This window comes from Panthera onca, chromosome B1 (genome assembly GCF_046562875.1).
Source record: "Panthera onca isolate mPanOnc1 chromosome B1, mPanOnc1 haplotype 2, whole genome shotgun sequence".
Lineage (NCBI taxonomy): Eukaryota > Metazoa > Chordata > Mammalia > Carnivora > Felidae > Panthera > Panthera onca.
Genome location: NC_138342.1, coordinates 55,906,994 through 55,927,228, shown reverse-complemented (window position 1 = coordinate 55,927,228; position 20,235 = coordinate 55,906,994). Strand labels below are relative to the sequence as shown.

The following is a 20,235-nucleotide window of genomic DNA, read 5'->3' as shown; positions in this document are numbered from 1 at the left end:
TTCTTTCGTATTATTGTGTAAGTCCGTATATTGCATCATCTAAAAGATTATTCTCTATGACCTATGATTCTTGGTTAATTTTTAGCAGATTTATCTTAGAAACTTTGGTCTTAGTATTATCTCTTTAGTGTTTTGAGTGTTTCAGTTTGGTTTTTGATCATGGATCTGCCCACCTTCTCACTTCATTTACCATCCAGCTTTCTACTTTAGTTGTCATTCAATGCCCTGTTTTCCTTCACATTACCTTTCATGAACTTGCAATGGAATCTCAGAGAGTCAAAAAAGTCCCCAATGTTCTAGGTTTACCTAAAAGAAGAGTTTCTTTTCTATGACCTGTGATTCTTTAATTTTTAGCAGATTTATTTTAGAGGCTTTAGTCTTACTTGTATTCTCTAACCCACTGTCTCCAGTAACCTCATACAAAATATATAGTCACAGGTTAATGTTTTAATAACTAAGAGCTTTATTTTCTCAGTAACCTTAATCTGACATACCTTTTAGCTCCTAAGAATAATTATGACATTTATGTGAGGGTAGTTAACTTCCATTTGAAAGGGATATTTTTCTTAGGTTTCCAAAATGTTTATAATACTGTTCAACAAAAAGATGCTCTTTCTATTGAGTAAATTGTCATAAGAGAACACTTTTTTTGGTAAAGTTAAGTTTGGGTAGTTGGTGACATAGGCTGGCAATGGAAAGCATCTGTTAAAAAGACCACTCAGGGGACGCCTGGGTGGCTCAGTTGGTTAAGCATCTGACTCTTGATTTTGGCTCAGGTTATGATCTCATGGTCATGAGATCAAGCCCCATATCAGGCCACATGCTGGGTGTGGAGGTTGTTTAAGATTCTCTTGTTCCCTCTCCCTCAGCCCCTCCCCCACTCCTGCTCCCTCTCTCTCTCTTTCTTTCTATCTCAAAAAAAAAAAAAAAAGACCACTCAGATTAAGAAAAATTAACTTTCTTGGTCTTCTATATAATAGTATACTTGGTACTTAGTACAGTGTCTCTCCCAGTAATAGGTTTTGAAGTTAGGGTCTCTCTCTTTTCTTTCAGTTATTGCAATATGCAAATTTGTTAGGTCCAGGGGCCAGACTGCTGTGTTTCAATTCCATCCCAACATTTCTTACCTATGAGAACTTGAGTAAGTTACCTGAACTTTCTGTACTTCAGTTTTCACATCTGTAAAATGAGAAGAATAATAGTGCCTATAAAAAGAATTTCTATGTGTGTCCTCCATGAGTGAATAAATATGAAGGACATAGAAGATTTCCCGGGAGAGAGTAAGTTCTCAACAAATATTTATCAATTTCCCCTTTAAACAAGAAACATAGGTGAAGCTCAATAAACTTCTTTATTGAATGAATGTGTTCACAGGATCATGATTAGAAATCATTCAGATATGACAAATATACTGGACCCTCACATTTTGCTTTATTTTTCAAGCGGAAAAAAACTGAGAGTAAGTAGTTAATCTAGCATTAGAAAACAGATATTGATAATTCTAATGTAATCCCCAATGTTTTAGATTTACCTAGCAGATGATTTTTAATCCATTGAGAAGGAAGGAGTAATATAAATAATGCCCAGAGACAACTTATCCACAATGAAGCAATTTTCCTTTCTAAAGGAGATATTAGATGATTAGATGAAAGAATTAGAACAGATATAATAGTAAAAAAAATTGAATCTAGAAGAGAGATATAAGAACTTTGATTTTTTTTTTTTACATTTATTTATTTTTGAGAGACCGAGAGAGACAGAGAATGAGCAGGGGAGGGGCAGAGAGAGATGGAGACACAGAATCAGAAGCAGGCTCCAGGCTCCAAGCTGTCAGCCCGACTGGGGGCTCAAACCCATGAACCGTGAGATCATGACCTGAGCTGAAGTCGGACGTTCAACCGAGAAACCCAGGCGCCCCAGGACTTTGATTTTGAAAGCTGAAAGGTACCTTAGCTATAAGTGCATAGTAAATTTTAATTGTAAAGGCAGGCAAATGTAAAGTTCACACAAAATAGTCATTATTTCTTATATATGAAGAATATTTTAAAACAGAAAGAGGTTTGGAAAATATGTTTCCTCATAACTGACCTTCATTGATTTTATAAGTATATTTAATGAAGTTTCCTCCTGTAGTGCATTGAAAATAGCTACATATTCTTTGCAAGTTCTTCTATCAAGAGGTGGAGGGTATTTCTCCAATCTTTGGATTGGATTTGCCTCATGACCTGTTTTACCAATAGCAGTGGTAAAAGTGACATAGTATGACTTCTAAGCCTAGGCCTAGAACTTTCATGTGACCTCTTGTGGACTTCTATCACTGGAAAAAGCACATGCTTGTCTTTGGATAGGCCATATGAAGTAAGAATCAAAGTGTCCTGCTAATTTAGCAAACCCTAGCCATGTGAGTGACACTTTTTTGGATCATTCCTCCTTAGCTGGGGCCTAATGAGTGAGCCCAGGAAAGCCCCAAAAGAGAAACATTTCCTTGAGCCCAGCCTAAATTGCTGGTCTGTAGGATCAGCAAATAATGTTTGGTTTAAACCTTGAGTTTTAAGATGGTGGGTTACACAGCAATAAATAACAGAGACATCAGGATTTATGAAAAACACAGTGCTCTTTAAATAATTAAAGCCTTAAGAATATTAATATAGTAGATCAATGTCAAGTGGAGGGACATCTCTAGTGTCACAGAGTTCTAGATTACTTTACACAAGTTCTCTTGAATGGTTGATAAATTTTGATTGAGAAACTATTATATATCCATTTCAACACTAAACCTAAGAAAATATAAATTCTCTTTAGTTTAAAATTATATATATATAGGGGCACCTGGGTGGCTCAGTCAGTTGAGCGTCCGACTTCAGCTCAGGTCACAATCTCACAGCCTGTGAGTTCGAGCCCCGCGTTGGGCTCTGGGCTGATGGCTCAGAGACTGGAGCCTGCTTCTTATTCTGTGTCTCCCTCTCTCTCTGCCCCTCCCCCGTTCATGCTCTGTCTCTCTCTGTCCCAAAAATAAATAAACGTTAAAAAAAATTATATATATATATATATATATATATATATATAAACTCTACATCTATATCATCTATATCTATGTATCTATGTGTAGTATATCTATGTACAGTATATATAAAATAAGGTTTCTTTCCACCTACTTTAGATAAAATGTAATAAATAAACTACTGACTTATCTTTCACTGTAAAGCTTATCCCAATTCTCATTAAAGGTCTCAAATACAAAGTCAAGATATAGGAGTAATACAACATATTTGTCACCCTCTTCGTAATTATCACTTTGTCATTAAGTTCTGAGATGACAGCAGGTACAAAGGAAGATCACATAAGCCTTCCACAGTTTTGCATACATATTGCTAGTGGTAAAGTAAAGACGGTAGGCCAAAAGTAGGTTAAATGATTCAGACAGTAACTCACCACAAGGAGAAATGGCATCTCCAAAACTAATATCAAAGTTATATTCTTGCAGTCTCTTCATAAGTTCCTTGTTCAAAACTGCATCCCTCACAGAGCTTTGGAGAAGTATCAGAATATTTATTTTTTCTCATTTTTGAATCATACGTCCACATTTTACTCTTTGGTAATTCATATACCCACATCTTGAACTTTTCATGACAAGCAAATCAAATTCATTCTTAGTAAATGATGTAGGATACACTTCAAATTTCAGAACAGATGGTGTGGTGCAATCCGCAAGGATGAAACAGTCATCTCATGACCCCTCTGAGCAAGTTCAGACAGTATTGTCTTTAAATTGATTTAACGATTATTCCAATCGCCACATTAGCACCTTGCCACAGGTCCCACAGCTGAGATAAAAATACAGCACCGTTTCTTAGACATTCTGGTAAAATGAATCCTTTTTTATAAACCTCTCTTAACTTCTGATGCGGCTGTCATTCACACACAGGAATGAATGAATGAAGTAGTTAAAATATAACTGGTACGAACTAACAGTAGAGGTTTCGGTAAGCAAATAAATAAGGAAAAGGGTAGATGATCTTGTATTTGTATGTGCCTCTAATTAATCCCAGTATCACTGGAAATACTGTTATCGCTGGGCTAGAAAGAAACTACCTTGCATATAGGGAATCTTCAGATAAGAAAGCAGCATTGTGTTAGAGCAAATCTATTCTGATTTGAGCATTTCCAAACCAGCTTTCTGAATTTCCTCTTCCATATTTTACACGTTATATTTAGCTCTATTTCATTTCTTTGCCTTTGTTTTTCTGACTGTAGATACTACTACTACTTTTTTTTCTTTTTATCCATACTTGGGTGCCCTTTGAGTCCCACTTAAATTACTTTCATTCATTTGAAAATGCTACCTCCCAATTATGATATTTTCCTTTTCTGAACATTTGCAAAATTCTTATGTTAGTTTTACTTCCTCAACACTTTGACAAAGTATTTATCCTCTAGGTATCTTCTGAACTTTGTTTTGCAGTCTACCTTTGTAATCCATGTAAATAGTATTTTAAAAATCTTATCAGGAAGTCTCTTCAAATTACAAGTAGAAAGAGGAAGACTCATGTCATGGAATAGGTTTGTTTTCTTGCTATCAATAATCTGTTGACTTGAAATGAGAGGAGATTCTCTCTTAAAAAGGATTTGGACAGAAGATTCTAAGCAAAGCATTGTCCACAGAGTTGCAACATCCTTTAATATGGCAATGCCCTTTGGTGGATGTTTGATGTGTTACCCAGATTCTCCTTTTGGGAATATAGAAGTTATTCCTCCGCTGATGAGAAGAATGACAGCTCTCGTCTATCAGCTTCCTTTAAGAGCTGCTTCTGCTGAACAGAACTATGTAGTCTAAAGTGATGTCTTTTTCCTGGGGCAGCCCATATCCAATGCCTGCCTCTTCATTTCAATTTGGGGAAACTCTTAAAGGTGATCTTACTTTCAGATTGGGTTGGTTGAGACCTAGGCTGAAGCTTCATTGCAGTAATCTCCCCACCCCTTATCTGCAAGGATATGTTCCAAGACCCTAAGTGGATGCCTGAAACCACAGATAGTACCAAACCCTGTATATGCTATGTTTCCATATCCATACATACCTAAGCTAAAGTTTTAATTTATAAATTAGGCAACAGTAACTAAATAACAGATAGAAAAATTAAAACAATATACTGTAATAAAAGTTCTGTGAGTGTGGTCTTTTTCTCAAAATATTTTACTGTACTGTGCTCACCCTTCTTCTTGCGATAACATGAGATGATAAAATGCCTATGTGATGAGATGAAGTGAAGTGAATGATGTAAGCATGGCGATATAGCACTAGACTACCTTTGATTTTCTGATGATATGTCAGAAGAATCATCTGCCTCTGAACTGCAGTTGACCAGGGGTAACTGAAACCACAGAAAACAAAACTGTGGATAAGGGGAGGGATACTGTAAGTCTCTTTTTTTTCTTTTATCTTTCCATCTTTTTAAATTTTTTTAAAGTGTTTATTTTTGAGAGAGAGAGCACGAAAAGTAGAGGGGCAGAGAGAGAGAGGAAGACACAGAATCCAAAGCAGGATCCAGGCTCTGAGTTGTCAGTACCGAGACCATTGCAGGTCTCAAACTCACAAACTGTGAGATCATGACCTGAGCCAAAGTCAGATGCTTAACCAACTGAGCCACCCAGGTGCCCTGTCTCTGTTTTTTCCACTGTTCAATCTTGCTTCAAATCCTTCATTTTCACAGACTTTGCTTCCAAGATCACTCCTTAATAATCTCCCTGCAAGCTTATCTTCAGCTTGATAATGGAATCAAGAATGGAATCAGAGTAGACACTGAGATTGGATTTTGGAGCTGGCTCATTCACCGCCAGTTGTAACGAGGAAGATATTACTCAAACTCAAAAAACTGGAGGACATAGCCAATATCTCCTAGTGGGAACTGGGAAATTATATAGAGAACTATATGCTGAGGGACTGGATTTAGGAAAGTGGAATATAAGCTTGCAGAAGGAAGCATAGTTTTATTTTGGAGCACTCTCTCTCAGGACATAGAATTCAATACCTTTGTTCACACTTCAGGAAGCGGTGGTAAGGAATGGCCCACACAAAGTGAAACTGACATGCTGGAAGTGCCATGGGAAACAGTGGAAGAAGGAATCAAAGGGCTTGGAGAAGTTCATATATTAAGATAGAGATGCTACATAAATCTGGAAAATCTGCCAGTGATTGTGTACTGACTGAAGTTATAAGGAATGCTCAGTGTGGTGTCCTCTGATGGCCAGGTCTGTTTGTAGTTACAAAACAGCTCAAAAACAAGTTGATAGCACTCAATTGTTAGAAGCCAAGTGGTCACAATGATCACAATGAGCAATAAGGTCAGAGTGGCAACCAGGCAGTCCTAACCCATGTAAAGCTATGGATATGGTTATATACAGCAGGCAGAGCTAAGGGTAAAATATATAGGCAGCCAAAAAGGCTTTGCACATTCTATACGTGCAGAATCTCTGGCAAGCCTAGGAGAATAACAGCACAGCCAGATGATGCCATCTGGACTGAAGGATTACGTGCATTTGAAAAAAAGAAATCCTGGCATGTTTCAGGACCCTGTTAGAACCCTTGACCATGAGATGCCATGTTAATGCCCACCAGAGAAAATCCATCATGGAAAGGTGCTAAACACTAAAGTAGGCAAAATCACTCAGCCAGTCTCTATAAACAGCCATCCCAGTGCTGGCCCCAATAACAAATTAACGAAGTGACCATCGTAGCAGACAGTAAGGCCATGTTTAGGCCTGCATGTATGGACTTCTATTTACCAAAGCTGATCTAACTACTATTTAAACTGAGTGTCAAGAATATCAAATCTGCTAGCTATAGAGTCGAACACTGTATCCCTGATATGGAATAGTTGAGGGTGCCAGTTTCCCAAATTGGATCTTTTCCACTCTGGCTATTTTCCCTGACAGCAGTAGCCACGTATACTGAGAATTACTTTATCTTTCTTATCTGCATGGGCTCTGTGGAAAGGTCACATGCCATTAACTTGGAATTTTAGCATTTAAAACAGTTGATAAGGCTGAGAGATATAAATTGGTATTAAAATCAAGATAGTTTAAGGTCATGTGTGAAAACTGACTTTTGCGTGTCAAAACAAAGCCTTTTCTCAGTATCTTAATTTTCAGTAGAAAATAGTGTGGGCTATTTTGAATTTGCAAATTACATAGTGGCTATAGTCAGAAAACTGGAGAGACCTTAAGATTCACTTCATTAGTTTACCTTCTTTTAGTTATCATCTTCCTGTGATGCCTAATATTCAATGTCTGAAAATAATTGTTATATATAATTTTCGCATTTTCTATTTATTTACAGTAGAGGTCTAGTCTGCCCACAGTAACACCATAAGGACCAGAAATGGAAGTCCAAACCTATTTTTAAGCAGTGCAAACAACTAGGAATAGTCTTGAGTAGACAAATTAAAGCAGAAACTGAAGAAGCTTTGTGGCAAGGGAATATTCTTTTTTTAAAAATATTTTTAATGTATATTTATTTTGCAGAGAGAGAGACAGAGCAAGTGGGGAAGGGGCAGAGAGAGCGGGAGACACAGAATCTGAAGCCCACTCCAGGCTCTGAGCTGTCATGAACCATGAACTGACTACATGAACCATCAACTCACGAACCATGAAATCCTGACCTGAGCCGAAGTCGGATGTTCAACCTACTGAGCCACCCAGGCACCCCAGGAATATTCTTAATATAGATGTTTGGTGACTTACTGAACTGAGAGAGTGCACACCTTCTTATTTTTCCAGACTGCCTAAGATTAAGAAAACAAAATAAGCACCCTTTTCCCCTAATAAAGAACAAAATAGTTTACACTCATGCCAGGATGCACCTATTAACATTGCACAAATAATACTGATAACAGATAAGTTCACTGGCTGTAGATCAGTGGTTTTTTAGCAATTCTGTGGTGAATAACAGATATAATCAAAATAATGTCTGATTTAGGGAATTTAAAAAAAATGAACCAAAGCATAAAGTTAGAAAATAAAATATGTGATTTGAAATGCCTCACTTTATTATTTGAGTAATGATTTCTTCACATTTTTAGCCCCAGTTTCAGAAAAAAGTGCTATGGTATGTTAGCTGGGGGCTGGTGAATTAGATACATGGTCATTTCCTCTAGAGCTCTCCAGATTATTTGAGGAAAAGAAAGAACACTGTGTGTGTGTGTGTGTGTGTGTGTGCGCGCACACGCGTGTGTGTGGTTGAAAAAGCTAATTACAGTGTTTTATTTTTCTATTTTATGCTTATTTGGTTGTCTCCTTGTTTAAGGAAACTCATGTCAGATGTCTTCAAGTGTAAGTATATTTTTCATTAAATATGCTGGTTCCTTTGAGTTGGGAGTTTATATTCTTAAACGGGATAAATACTTTTCCATATATTTCTCATTCAAAACTATTTTTTAAAGCATGGAATTAGAATTCCACTGAATGCCTAATTACTTTAAGAAAGATAAGAAATGGGAAAGGACGTTTGGTTAAGAAATAATGACAAATTTGTAATTAGAAGATATTCTTAAGGACAATCATTGGAAAGATCTTTAATGATCTGAATTGCAAAGAAAATACTAAGTAACTGTAACCCTAAGGGTTTTGTTATAGTTTAAGTTGGAGTGAGATAATTTTTACTGATAAGTTTAATTAGGAAATATACCAAACTTATATGTACCAGTTTAAAAATGTTATTTTTTCCCTGAAATCACCTCATACTTTTTATATGAACTTAAAAAAATCCTGTTGTAAACTTTCCTGGCAGGAACATATCATTAGAGTTTTATTTTGAAATGGATTTAGGCTGTGAGATTAAGACTATTTTGTTATTATAGATCTTAGATCATGAACTTCTTGATCAACTGAGATATTTACACATCTCCCCTCATAGAAAACTCATCATGAAATAATTTTTGTGAGGAATTGTTAAATCTTTGTGAATTAGTTTCTAATTTTTCCCAATATCTTTATAATTTTTTATTTTGTCATTTATTAGAGACTTATATTACTTAAAACACAGAGAAGGAGTTATTTTTAATATCACCTCTGCTGAAAGACTCAGTGTTTATATGTTACAGAGATGAGATGAAAGAAAGAGCTTTGAGAAAACATAGAAAGAATGAGAAAAGAGAACCTAAATTTTGTTTACGGGGAAAATAGCTTTATATACAACTTATTCATAAAAACACTTTCAATAACACAATATAGCCTACAATTTTGAAAGAATAATTATTCAAAGACTTTAACTTCATTAGATGAATTGCATTTGAGAACTTTCACTATTGAAGGATATGTATAGAGGGAGAAGATCTAAGTAAAATATCTTTAAAGCCATGAGGAAAAATTACTGTAAGTTGTGAAAGAAACAACTTTCCTAAATAGCTCCATATACCATAATAAAATTTTAAATCTAATGTAAATTTCTTTTTGAGGTGATTTATTTTTGAAACACAAAATTCTGGCCATTCCCTTTGAAGGAATTTCCCTGCATAAGGAGGGATTCTAACGATGGATGTAGCACTATTGATCTCTCCAAACCTGATCAAAGCTGGACTCTAAGATTCAAATCTAGAATTTCTGTTTTCAGTGAGTGATGAAGCTGTAGGAAGTAAATCACATTTAATTAAAATATGGTGAGCATTTGCCAACAAATATTCTTTAAACTAGTTTGAGCACTTACACTTCAATAATCAAAGTACGTTTAGCACTTGAAATGATTTTTATTTATTTTTAATTTTTTTTCAGTGCTCAAAGGCCAAACTCACACTTCCCCCAACTCTGTGAATGGCTACTTGGACATACATCTGAGATTGGCAGTAAAAGTAAGCTCTGTTAGAAAGGGATCATGCACAGAAAATTAGCCAAGGTCTATGGGCAAGGGAGAAACCACAAACTTGAACTGTAGTGTCTCTTTAGAAAAACAAAAGCAAAGTTTCAAGCAACTGGCCTGATGAGCTTTAAGATCTGGAAAACACATACGAAGCTTAAGGTTTCTGCCACAAAAGGGGGCAAGAAGCATGAAACAAGTGTATCCATACAACACTGAGAAAGCCCCAGATATAAGCAAAACCAATGTAATGTATCTCTCAGTTGTTAGCAGTTGTAAAAATTGGAGGAGGTGACCAATAACCTCAAATGCAAAACTCCAAGGAACATCAAAAATCAAGGAAACATGACATCACCAAAAGGTCACAAAACTGTCCAGTAACTATCACAAAGACTCAAAATTCTGCAACTTACCCAATCAAGAATTCAAAATAGCCATTTTAAGGAAACTTTATTGGCTCCAAAAAAAACATAAATAATTCAATAAAATCAGAAAAATGATACATGAAGAAAATAAAACATTTAACAAAAAGATGGAAATAACAAAGAATCAAATAGAAACTGTAGATCTGGAGAATACAGTGGATGAAATAAAAAATATATATTTATTTAATAGAGACCATCAACAGCAGAATCGACCAAACAGAAGATAGAATTAGTGAGTTAGAAGATAGGAATTTGGACATAAGCCAATCAGAGGAGAATTAAAAAAAAAAATAAAATAAAATACAGTGGAAAAAGTCTATAGAACATCAGTAAAAAGAAAACTTATCTACATATAAATGAATCATTGGAATTCCAGAAAGAGAAGAGTGGGAGAAGGAGGCAGAAAGTTCATTTAAAGAAATACTAGCTGAGACCTGCTCAAACCAGAGAGAGACTTGGATATTCAACTTAACAAAACTAATAGATCACCCATAACTACAATTCAAAATAATCTTCTCAAAGACATATTATAATGAAGCTGTCAAAAATCAAAGACAAAGAGAGAATCCTGAAAGCAAGGGAAAAGAAGATTGTAATCTATAAAGGAACCTCCATTAGGCTATCAGCAAATTTTTTTCAGCAAAACCCTTACAGGCCAGGAGGAAGTGAAAGGATATATTGAAAGTGGTAGAAGAAAAAACTGCCAGTCAAGAATCCCCTATCGGGCAAAGTTATCCTTCAGAAATGAAGAAGAAATAAAGACTTTACCAGACAAATAAAAGCTGAGGGAGTTCATTATTCCATATTTGCATTGTAAGAAATGCTGAGAGGAGTTCTTTAGCTGAAATGAAAGAAGTTCTTTAAAATAAAAATTACTACACATCCACATTACAAGAAACAGTGAAAAGGAGTACTTTAGCTGAAATTAAATGAAAAAGTCCTTTACCCGACATGTTTTCAATGAAAACATATGAAAATATACAACACAGTAGTCAAATAGTAAATATACATATAAAGGTTAAAGGAAAAGATAATTAAAAATAAATATGACAACTATAATTTGTTAATGAATACACAATATAAAAAGAGGTAAATTGTGACATCAAAATAAAAGGGGTGAGTAAAGGGAAGAACTTTTTATGCAATTGACTTTAAGTTGTTATCAGTTTAAATAAATTGTTTTTATCTATGTTTTATGTAAGCCTAATAGTAACAACAAGGCAGAAACCTATAGTAGATTCACAAAAGATAAAGAGAAGTGAATCAGAGCACACAACCATGGAAAATCACCTATCCACAAAGGTAGGCAGAAAGAAAATAAAAGGAGGACGACAATAAAACTACAGAACAGCCAGAAAGCAATTAATAAGATGGCATTACCAAATCATTACAAATCAATGATTATAATAAATATAAATGGATTGTTCTCCAATCAAAACACACAGGGTGGCCTGATGGATTTAAAAAAAAAAAAGACCCAGCTAACTACACGGTGCCTAAAAGCTTCTTACTTCCACTTTAAGGATACACATGGGTTCAAAGTGAAGGGATGGAAAAAGATATTCCATGCAAGTAGAAACCAAAATAATAATAATAACAATAATAATAAATAAAAATTTAAAAAGAGAGGGGGGGACAACTACACTTATATTAGACAAAATACACTTTAAGCCAAAACTGATAACAAGAGGCAAAGAAGGTCATTATATAATGATAAACGGGTGAGCTCATCAAGAAGATATAACCGTTCTATACACATATGCACGAGAGAGAGAGAGAGAGAGAGAGAGAGAGAGAGAGAGATGGAACGCTAGCAGAGGAGGCCAGAGACAGAGGGAGACACAGAATCTGAAGCAGGCTCCAGGCTCTGAGCTGTCAGCAGAGCCCCATGCGGGGGTCGAACCCACTAAGGGCAAGATCATGACCTGAGCTGAAGTTGATGCTTAATCGACTGAGCTACTCTGGTGCCCCTAGGGCATTTTTTAAAATTACAAGTTGTTATGTACTATATGCTAGGTCATTTCTAAAATAACACTGTGATATAAGTAGTGTAGGTTTCTTGGAAGGAGTTTAGATCAGGCATGAGCCTGGCATGTAGTTCAAAAACAATGAGAAAGCTGATCTTATAATTTTAGAAAAACACTAAGATTGCAGAGGGAGAAGAGTGTTTGTTTCTTTTTCCTAGGTTAGATATAATTCTGCCCACTTATTTTTTAACCAAGTGTATATCTGTACACTCTTACCCCAGCTGAGAATGTTCGAGTTGTTAACCTTATTTTTTAGAAGAAATTGGATTGATTGGCTTGATCACATTCTGGATGGGCAAGTGAGGAAACATTAAATTCAGGAACCTATGTCCCAACATTTTTGTTGCCATTTCCCACCTGAAACTAGAAAAAGGACTAGCGATTTTGGACTGGCTTTTGGTTTTTCTCCTCTACTCCACAGAGTTTTAGTGGACTCATCATGGCCTATGAATCTCTCTCAGGAGAAAAAATAAGTATGCTATTCCCAAATTTTACACTGCATTTGGTTTGGCAAAAGAGGGAATATGAGCAAAGGCAGGAGTTAGAGGTCATTTTAATCTAGAGTCAGAGCTTGTAAACTCAACACTTTGCCAATTCTACACTGGTTAACAGGTAGTGGGAGTAACATGACTCCCTCTGAAACTTCTTGCAGGTTTCACACTTTATCTAGAAACTGCCCCACCCCCTTCAATGGGAATAAAGCCTGCCTGATGGATGAATTTAGAAATTCTTTTGCTCCTAGCCATACTGCCCGAATTTTATCCTTAATTTATAACATATAACTTCCTGAAAGCAATCCAAAGCAAGATTTGCAGAATTTAAGCAAATGAATAAAAAGATATCTGGTTACACGTGCATTTTGAAATATTACCTCCTTTTGTAGAAAGCAATGTATAGTATGATAGAGTTTAAAGTTTATCTAACTTTCCATAAGATCTGGGCAAGGGCCACTGATTATGTTTGTGTTTTCTTCTGTGAGATTTTTGATTACTGATCTCAATGAAAGCATTGCAATACCATCTTCCCCAGAGCTCTGGGCAAATTCTTCCATTTCCTATAAAGAAAGAATTTCCTCATCTACGAAAGAAAGTCAACATGGGGTTTTTTTAAAAAAAGAAATGGGAACATATACTTGGAATTAAAGTGTTAATACAAACTCTTATATCTAGGAGTCCTTGGAAAGGAGACAGGAACTAGAATGAGGCATGCTAATCAGCATAAAGGATCCCCAGGACAGAGTGGGTAGCTTCCCTTAGTCAAAGAATCATGATTTGATAATCTGACAATCACTTTAAAAGTAAAAAAATAATGGGGCGCCTGGGTGGCTTGGTCGGTTAAGCGTCTGACTTCGGCTCAGGTCATGATCTCACCGTCCGTGAGTTCGAGCCCCGCGTCGGGCTCTGTGCTGACGGCTCAGAGCCTGGAGCCTGTTTCGGATTCTGTGTCTCCCTCTCTCTCTGCCCCTCCCCTGTTCATGCTCTGTCTCTCTCTGTCTCAAAAATAAATAAACGTTAAAAGTAAAAAAATAAGTGTCTGCATTTCATGGTATCATATGGATTGCTGGTATATGTGAAGGGAGTTCAACTGAGCGGATGAAAGGACCGTCTCTGGGAAAAATAATTGACAGGAATTAAAGTGAGAGATTAAGATTTCAGTCTCTTTAGCTGCGTTTAGAGCCAGAATCAGAACAATGGCAGAACTGAAGTGGGATTGAGAAGCAAAGAACCCAGGGAGAAAATAAAAGTGAGATTAGAAGGCACGTAGTGATTCAGTGTAAATTGTGGAACTTACATTTTTCCGTTCCATAGGCAGCAGACACATTTTAGTCTCAACTATAACAGTTTAAAATATCATAAATATAGAGGTGCCTGGGTGGCTCAGTCAGTTAAGCCTCTGACTTCAGCTCAGGTCGTGATCTTATGCTTCCTGAGTTCAAGCCCAGCATCAGGCTCTGTACTGACAGCTCAGAGCCTGGAGTCTGCTTTTTTTTTTTTTTTTTTTAATTTTTTTTTTTTTTTAACGTTTATTTATTTTTGAGACAGAGAGAGACAAAGCATGAACGGGGGAGGGTCAGAGAGAGGGAGACACAGAATCTGAAACAGGCTCCAGGCTCCGAGCTGTCAGCACAGAGCCCGACGCGGGGCTCGAACTCACGGACCGCGAGATCAGGACCTGAGCCGAAGTCGGCCGCCCAACCGACTGAGCCACCCAGGCAGCCCTGGAGTCTGCTTTGAATTTTGTGTCTGCCTCTCTTTCTGCCCTTCCCCTGCTTGTGCTCTCTCTCTCTCTCTCTCACTCTCTCTCAAAAAGAAGCATTAATTTTTTTAAAAAATAAAATACCACAAATACAAAAAAGAAATTCACAAAGACTATTCCCTTTAATGTAGGGAGTATGGTAGATCTGAGCCTGCAGGTGAATCATTACTTTTGGTAAAATATGTAGAATATAACAGAAACAAATCCCTCATTGAAAAAAGCCAAACAAGTTTAAAAATCAAAACATACAATATGAATGAATTTTTATTCACAACATGTAGAACATTCTTTGTGTTAACATATGTGCTCATGTACAAAACAATTACATCTACCTATTAGCATTTTCAATTAAATTATGATCTACGTTTTAATTGACTAGAAAAGCCAGAAGTCATTAAACTCCTGAAAAAATGTGTTCTTATTAAAACTTAAACTGGAAAAAATATAATGCTTCAATGGTTTTATTTAGCCTTTGTATACCTAAAATTATTATCAGAGTTTATATATTTAATATTATGCTTTATAGATTATTTAAATAGACAAATATTTCTTTTTAAGAAAAGCTTTCATCTCCACAAGGTAGAATATATTCCTTTAATTGTTTAGTTGTTTTGAATAAACTCGGGAATTGCTAACAAGGTATGCAAATCTTTACTGTAACTCCTTTATGTCATTTTATAACAAAAAAGAGAAGGAATATCTTTAAACTATGATTTTAAAGACTATTATAGGAAAGCACATTATCTAATTGCCAGATAAAATAATTCAGCACTATGATACATTGCTTTGATAGATCTTAAACCAAGCAGCATTAGGGTTTACATTTTCAAACTTTATTCTTCAAAGCATCATAATTATTTTCAAACCTCATCAAATTGAGGAAATATGTTGTTTCTTTATATTTCTTTATTGTTAATTTAATGCCTAAGAATTGTTTGCCTTGCTGTTATTTAGGCCACTATTCCTGTAAAACACAGATAATCCTCCAAATGATTTATATTGTTCTAAGATGCAGCTATAATTTTAGGTCTATTAAAATTGGATTATAAATATCAAGCTGTGGTAAATCATTTACTGAGCTTGTTTAATACATAATTCCAGTTGGATTAAATAATTCTTCAACCTCAAGGGTAAATAACTGGCAGATGTACTGGAAGATAGTTTTTTTAGAAAAGAAAGGGAGAGAGAATCCTTACTTCTACTGAAATTCAATGTATATCCTTATGCTTACTGCAGATTTCTGGCGAATGCTAGTTATCAAGAAGCCTAAGTATTAGTTCTTGGTATAGTGGTCACAGTACAGTTTTTGAGAGGACCAGGAGAAGTGCTGGGGTAAGGGAAAGGATGAAATGGGAAAACCCACTGCATTTCTGTTAGATGGAGAAATCATCCCCACAGCAGACAGAATTCTGAGAAATGCATATCCCCCCCCCTCAAATTATCTGCAGTGCAGTTAAAGAGTTATAGTTTTGTCTCTTCTTTCCAAACATAGATATTATAAGTAAAATTGGTGGGAAGAGTAAAGGGCAGGTATTAAATTATAATTGTTTGGTTTTGTTCCACCATACCATCTATAATTCTAAGTAATCGAAATCAACTAGTTCTCTAAAGTCACAAAGTATTATGGTACAAATCTGGTACTATTATTATTAATTTTTAAATCAAGGGCAATCTTCAAATCAAAGACAAAAGATAGTGTTTTGTACTCCAAGGGGAACAAAGATCGATGTGTCATATGAGATGAAATTAATGGTTTTAAAACATGATTCACAGCAGAGTAGAAACTTTGAATCTCCTAATATTTCTATTAGAAGGGAACCTCTGCTTTTTTTCTACTTTGTCTAGTTTAGAGAATATGCAATAATTATAACATACTGGATGCAAAATGATGTTAAGTATTTAGAAAAGGTTTAATATGATTGGTACTGAAAATAGAATTTATTATTGCATTCCTGAGTTCTCAAACACCATCCTAATTTGTTGAGCTAAAACAAGTGAATAAAGTACTAGGATTTTAGTAGTAGGAACCTCCATGTGTTTATCTTCTCTTTTTAAAGAATAAGGTATTATACATCTTAACTCTAAATCATGTGGTGAACTCCTTGGGTGATTCTTTGATCTTTGACTTCATAAGCTGAGGAATGGAAAAGAACTGGGAAAACTAGGAAAGGAATCTGTTCAAATCACTGGCTGGTTAATTCAGATGGGCCCTGTTTTCTATCTAAACTATTAAACTATTCTCTCTTGTTCTTCTTCCCTGTCTTACCAAATTTCCAGCAACAAAACAGGCAACATTTTGTGACCAGGAATATAGTAGTAGCCACACAGGCCAGCAGGAACCCAATCACATCCAACGAGTGGTACTGGACCCAGGTGAGGTCATGGGAGGTTGGCCGAAGGTGTTTGGCTCCTTTGTGGCGCATGACAAATTCAATCCAGAAGACTGCTCGATCCAAGGGCTTTGTAGGCTGATCATGGTGAATTCTTGATAACCTCATAGCATTCTCTTTATAGCTAAAGATTGGATACATAGATAGCAATTTGAAAAAATTCATTAAGAACATGAGATACCTAAAATTATGTTTCTATCAGTAAAAGGATATTACATAATTATATAAGAAATTGTCATAAATGATATCGAGTACAGAATGCCTATGACAATTTATTTCCTCTTGAGAGATTTCTAGATACGTTGGCCCTATCAGCAGAATTGTTTGTAGTTTAAGTAATAATTGGAAGTAAGGGAGAAAAGACTTGCTAATTGGAAATACCATTAAAAAGTTTAGAAATAGGAATGTAGAGGGACACCTGGTTGGCTCAGTGGGTTAAGCCTCTGGCTCCTGGTTTTGGCTCAGGTCATGATCTCACGGTTTGTGAGTTCAACCCTGAATGGGGCTCCTTGCTGACAGTGTGGAGCCTGCTTGGATTCTCTCTCCCTCCCTCTCTCTGCCCCTCCCCTATTCATGTGCACTCACGAGCTCTCTCTCACTCTCTCAAAATAAATGAAAGTTAAAAAAAAATATATATATATATATATATAGAATATGTAGGCTGAGAATACAGACTTTTGATCTCATTTGCTAAGCAAGGTATTAGGAACGAGCTAGTGATAGGAAGCAGTATTGAGGGGCAGGCCAGTGATAAAGGGCCCCCTCTCCCCCTGCCTGAGTTTGAGCTAGAGTGTGAGTGGGATGATGCAAGCAAAATGAATCTGTGTTCCTTTTCTTCTTGGGATGTTATTTTCAGTTTGTTGTTGTTGTTGTTGTCGTTGTTGTTGTTCTGATGTGTTGCTAAAATTTGTTAAGTGGACTCTAGTTCTTTTCTGGAGCTGTTTTCTTTCCTGGAGGGCTCTATAAGGTTGACCTTTGCCAGGCAACAGAGAGGCTAGGGTCTTCATCTTGCTGTTTGGATCTCTCAATTGTATTGTATCTTCTTTCTCTTGTTTTAAGTTAGTATATACCAATATAGGGTTTAAAAAAATTTTTTTAATGTTTATTTATTTTTGAGAGAGACAGACAGAATGCGAATGTGGGAAGGGCAGAGAGAGAGGGAGCCACAGAATCTGAAGCAGGCTCCAGGCTCTGAGCTGTCAGCACAGAGCTGGACACATGGCTCAAACTCACAAACTGTGAGATCATGACCTGCGCTAAAGTCAAGACGCTTAACTTACTGAGCTACCCAGGCACCCCAATATAGAATTTTTTTAATCAAAAAGTAGCATGATCCAATTTTTATAAAATTATTTCTTTTTCTTCCCTATTTATAGATTAGCAGAAGGAAATATCTGAAGTAATATTTCTCTACTGCTAACTAGTTATATCTGCATCAGGAAAGTTATTTTTTATTTTTATTTCTCTATTTTTTGTTACATTGCCTAATTCTTTATACTGGTAATATTTGCAATTTTTAAGAAATAAACAATAAAATTGTTAGTAAAAAATAAAGATCTGCGTCTCTTCAACAATAACTTATTTTCTTTAAATAAACAATATTTCTTTGAGGTTGTAATCTATTACCTATTAACGGTAGGTGAATCAAAAGGCCTACATAAAATTTGAGAAGTATAAAACAATTGAATTTGATATTACCTAAAAGTGTCAGCTTAGGGCACCTGAGTGACTCAGTCATTAAGCATCTGACTTCGGCTTAGGTCATGATCTCACGGTGAGTTTGAGTCCCACATCCGGTGAGCTCCAGCCCCACTTTCAGTGAACATGAGCCCTGTTTCAGGTGAGCCCTGCTTCTCTCTCTCTCTCTCTCTGTCTCTCTCTCACCCCCTCCTTTCTCTCCCTCTTTCCTTCCTGCCCTGCCCCCTGCTCACTTGCACCCTCTCTCTCCATCTCAAAAAAGTGTCAGTTTAAAAATTGAATGAAACAATTTACTCCTTTTAAAACACCAGATGCTTCTCAGAAAAGAATATATTCTATACTTACGAAGGGTTGTTAATAACTGCCTTCAAAGCGTTAAGTAGATCCGAACTTGTCATTGTATGTAAGTCTACTTTAAGAGCTGCCCCTTTGGCTTTCATACGAGCAATATTATCATACTGATCACCAAACATGGGAATTCCCACCATAGGGACCCCATGGTAAATAGCTTCATAGATCCCATTGGTTCCACAGTGAGTGATAAAAGCTCTGGTCTTGGGATGACCTAAGAGGAAAAAACATATCATTATTCAAAGTTGTGAGAGTTTCAGAAACAGAAAATCGTGACGCCTATAAACCATTGATTCAATTAGGTAACATATACTTAAATTCAAGTTAGTTAACATGCCATGTAGTATTGGTTTCAGGAGTAGAATCCAGTGATTCATCACTTTCATATAAAACCCAGTGCTCATCCCACAAGCATCCTCCTTAATGCCCATCACTCATTTAGCCCCCTCCCTCCCTCCCTCCAGCAACCCTCAGTTTGTTCCATTTTTTTATGGTTATTTATTTTTGAGAGAGAGAGAGAGAGAGAGAGAAAGAGAGAGAGCATGAGCTGGGGAGGGACAGAGAGAGAGGGAAACACAGGATCCGAAGAAGGCTCCAGGCTCCAAGCTGTCAGCACAGACCCCTACATGGGGCTTGAACTCACGAAGTGTGAGAACATGACCTGAGCCAAAGTCGGATGCTTAACTGACTGAGCCACCCAGGCACCCGTTCTATGTCTTTAAAAGTCTCTTATGATTTAGGCAGCATCTTCTACACAATTCTGTGCCATGAGACTATATATAAATTCCTATAAGATCTAAAGAAAGCAGCAATTCGTTATTCCAGGCTAAGCAGCAATTACTTACTCTAGCAAGTCATTTCACAAACCTCTAAGAAGGTCTATGTGGACTTTAAATGATGGAGAGTAGTTGCCAGTTGGACAAATTGGGGTGAGGAATTAATAAAAAAAAAGGATGGAGTGATTTAAAAAATGAAATTCTTGTATGGATAAGGGAAGGAGTGGTGGGAGGTACAGGGTTTCAGTGGGAGAATGTTGGCATAACAGTCTAGGAAGATAAATTAGGGAAAGTTCATGAAGCACTCTGTTTAATAAAATGGGATTTTACATTTGATTTTATAGTAGTATAGAGACATTTATAATATTAGAGATGGTGAATAGGATTCTCACTTTTTTTTTTTTCAAACAGAAGAGGAAAGAAGAGAGGTGGGAGTAAGTGGATATAGACAACCAGGAGGCTGCTGCA

At 36.3% G+C, this 20,235-nt stretch overlaps 1 protein-coding gene across 2 annotated transcripts in view; it reads right to left on the bottom strand.

The window, feature by feature from the left end:
• Positions 1-14,655: 14,655 nt before the first annotated feature.
• Positions 14,656-20,235, bottom strand: part of LOC132692471 (UDP-glucuronosyltransferase 2A2-like) — a 51,607-nt gene continuing 46,027 nt past the window's right edge. For both annotated transcript variants that reach the window (XM_060654947.3, XM_060654946.3), the window contains exons 5-6: positions 18,986-19,205; positions 14,656-17,066 (exon numbers count right to left, since the gene is read on the bottom strand). In XM_060654947.3, the coding sequence (XP_060510930.1) occupies positions 16,787-17,066; positions 18,986-19,205 (500 nt within the window). In that variant the 3' untranslated portion in view covers positions 14,656-16,786. The remainder of the gene's footprint in view (positions 17,067-18,985; positions 19,206-20,235) is intronic.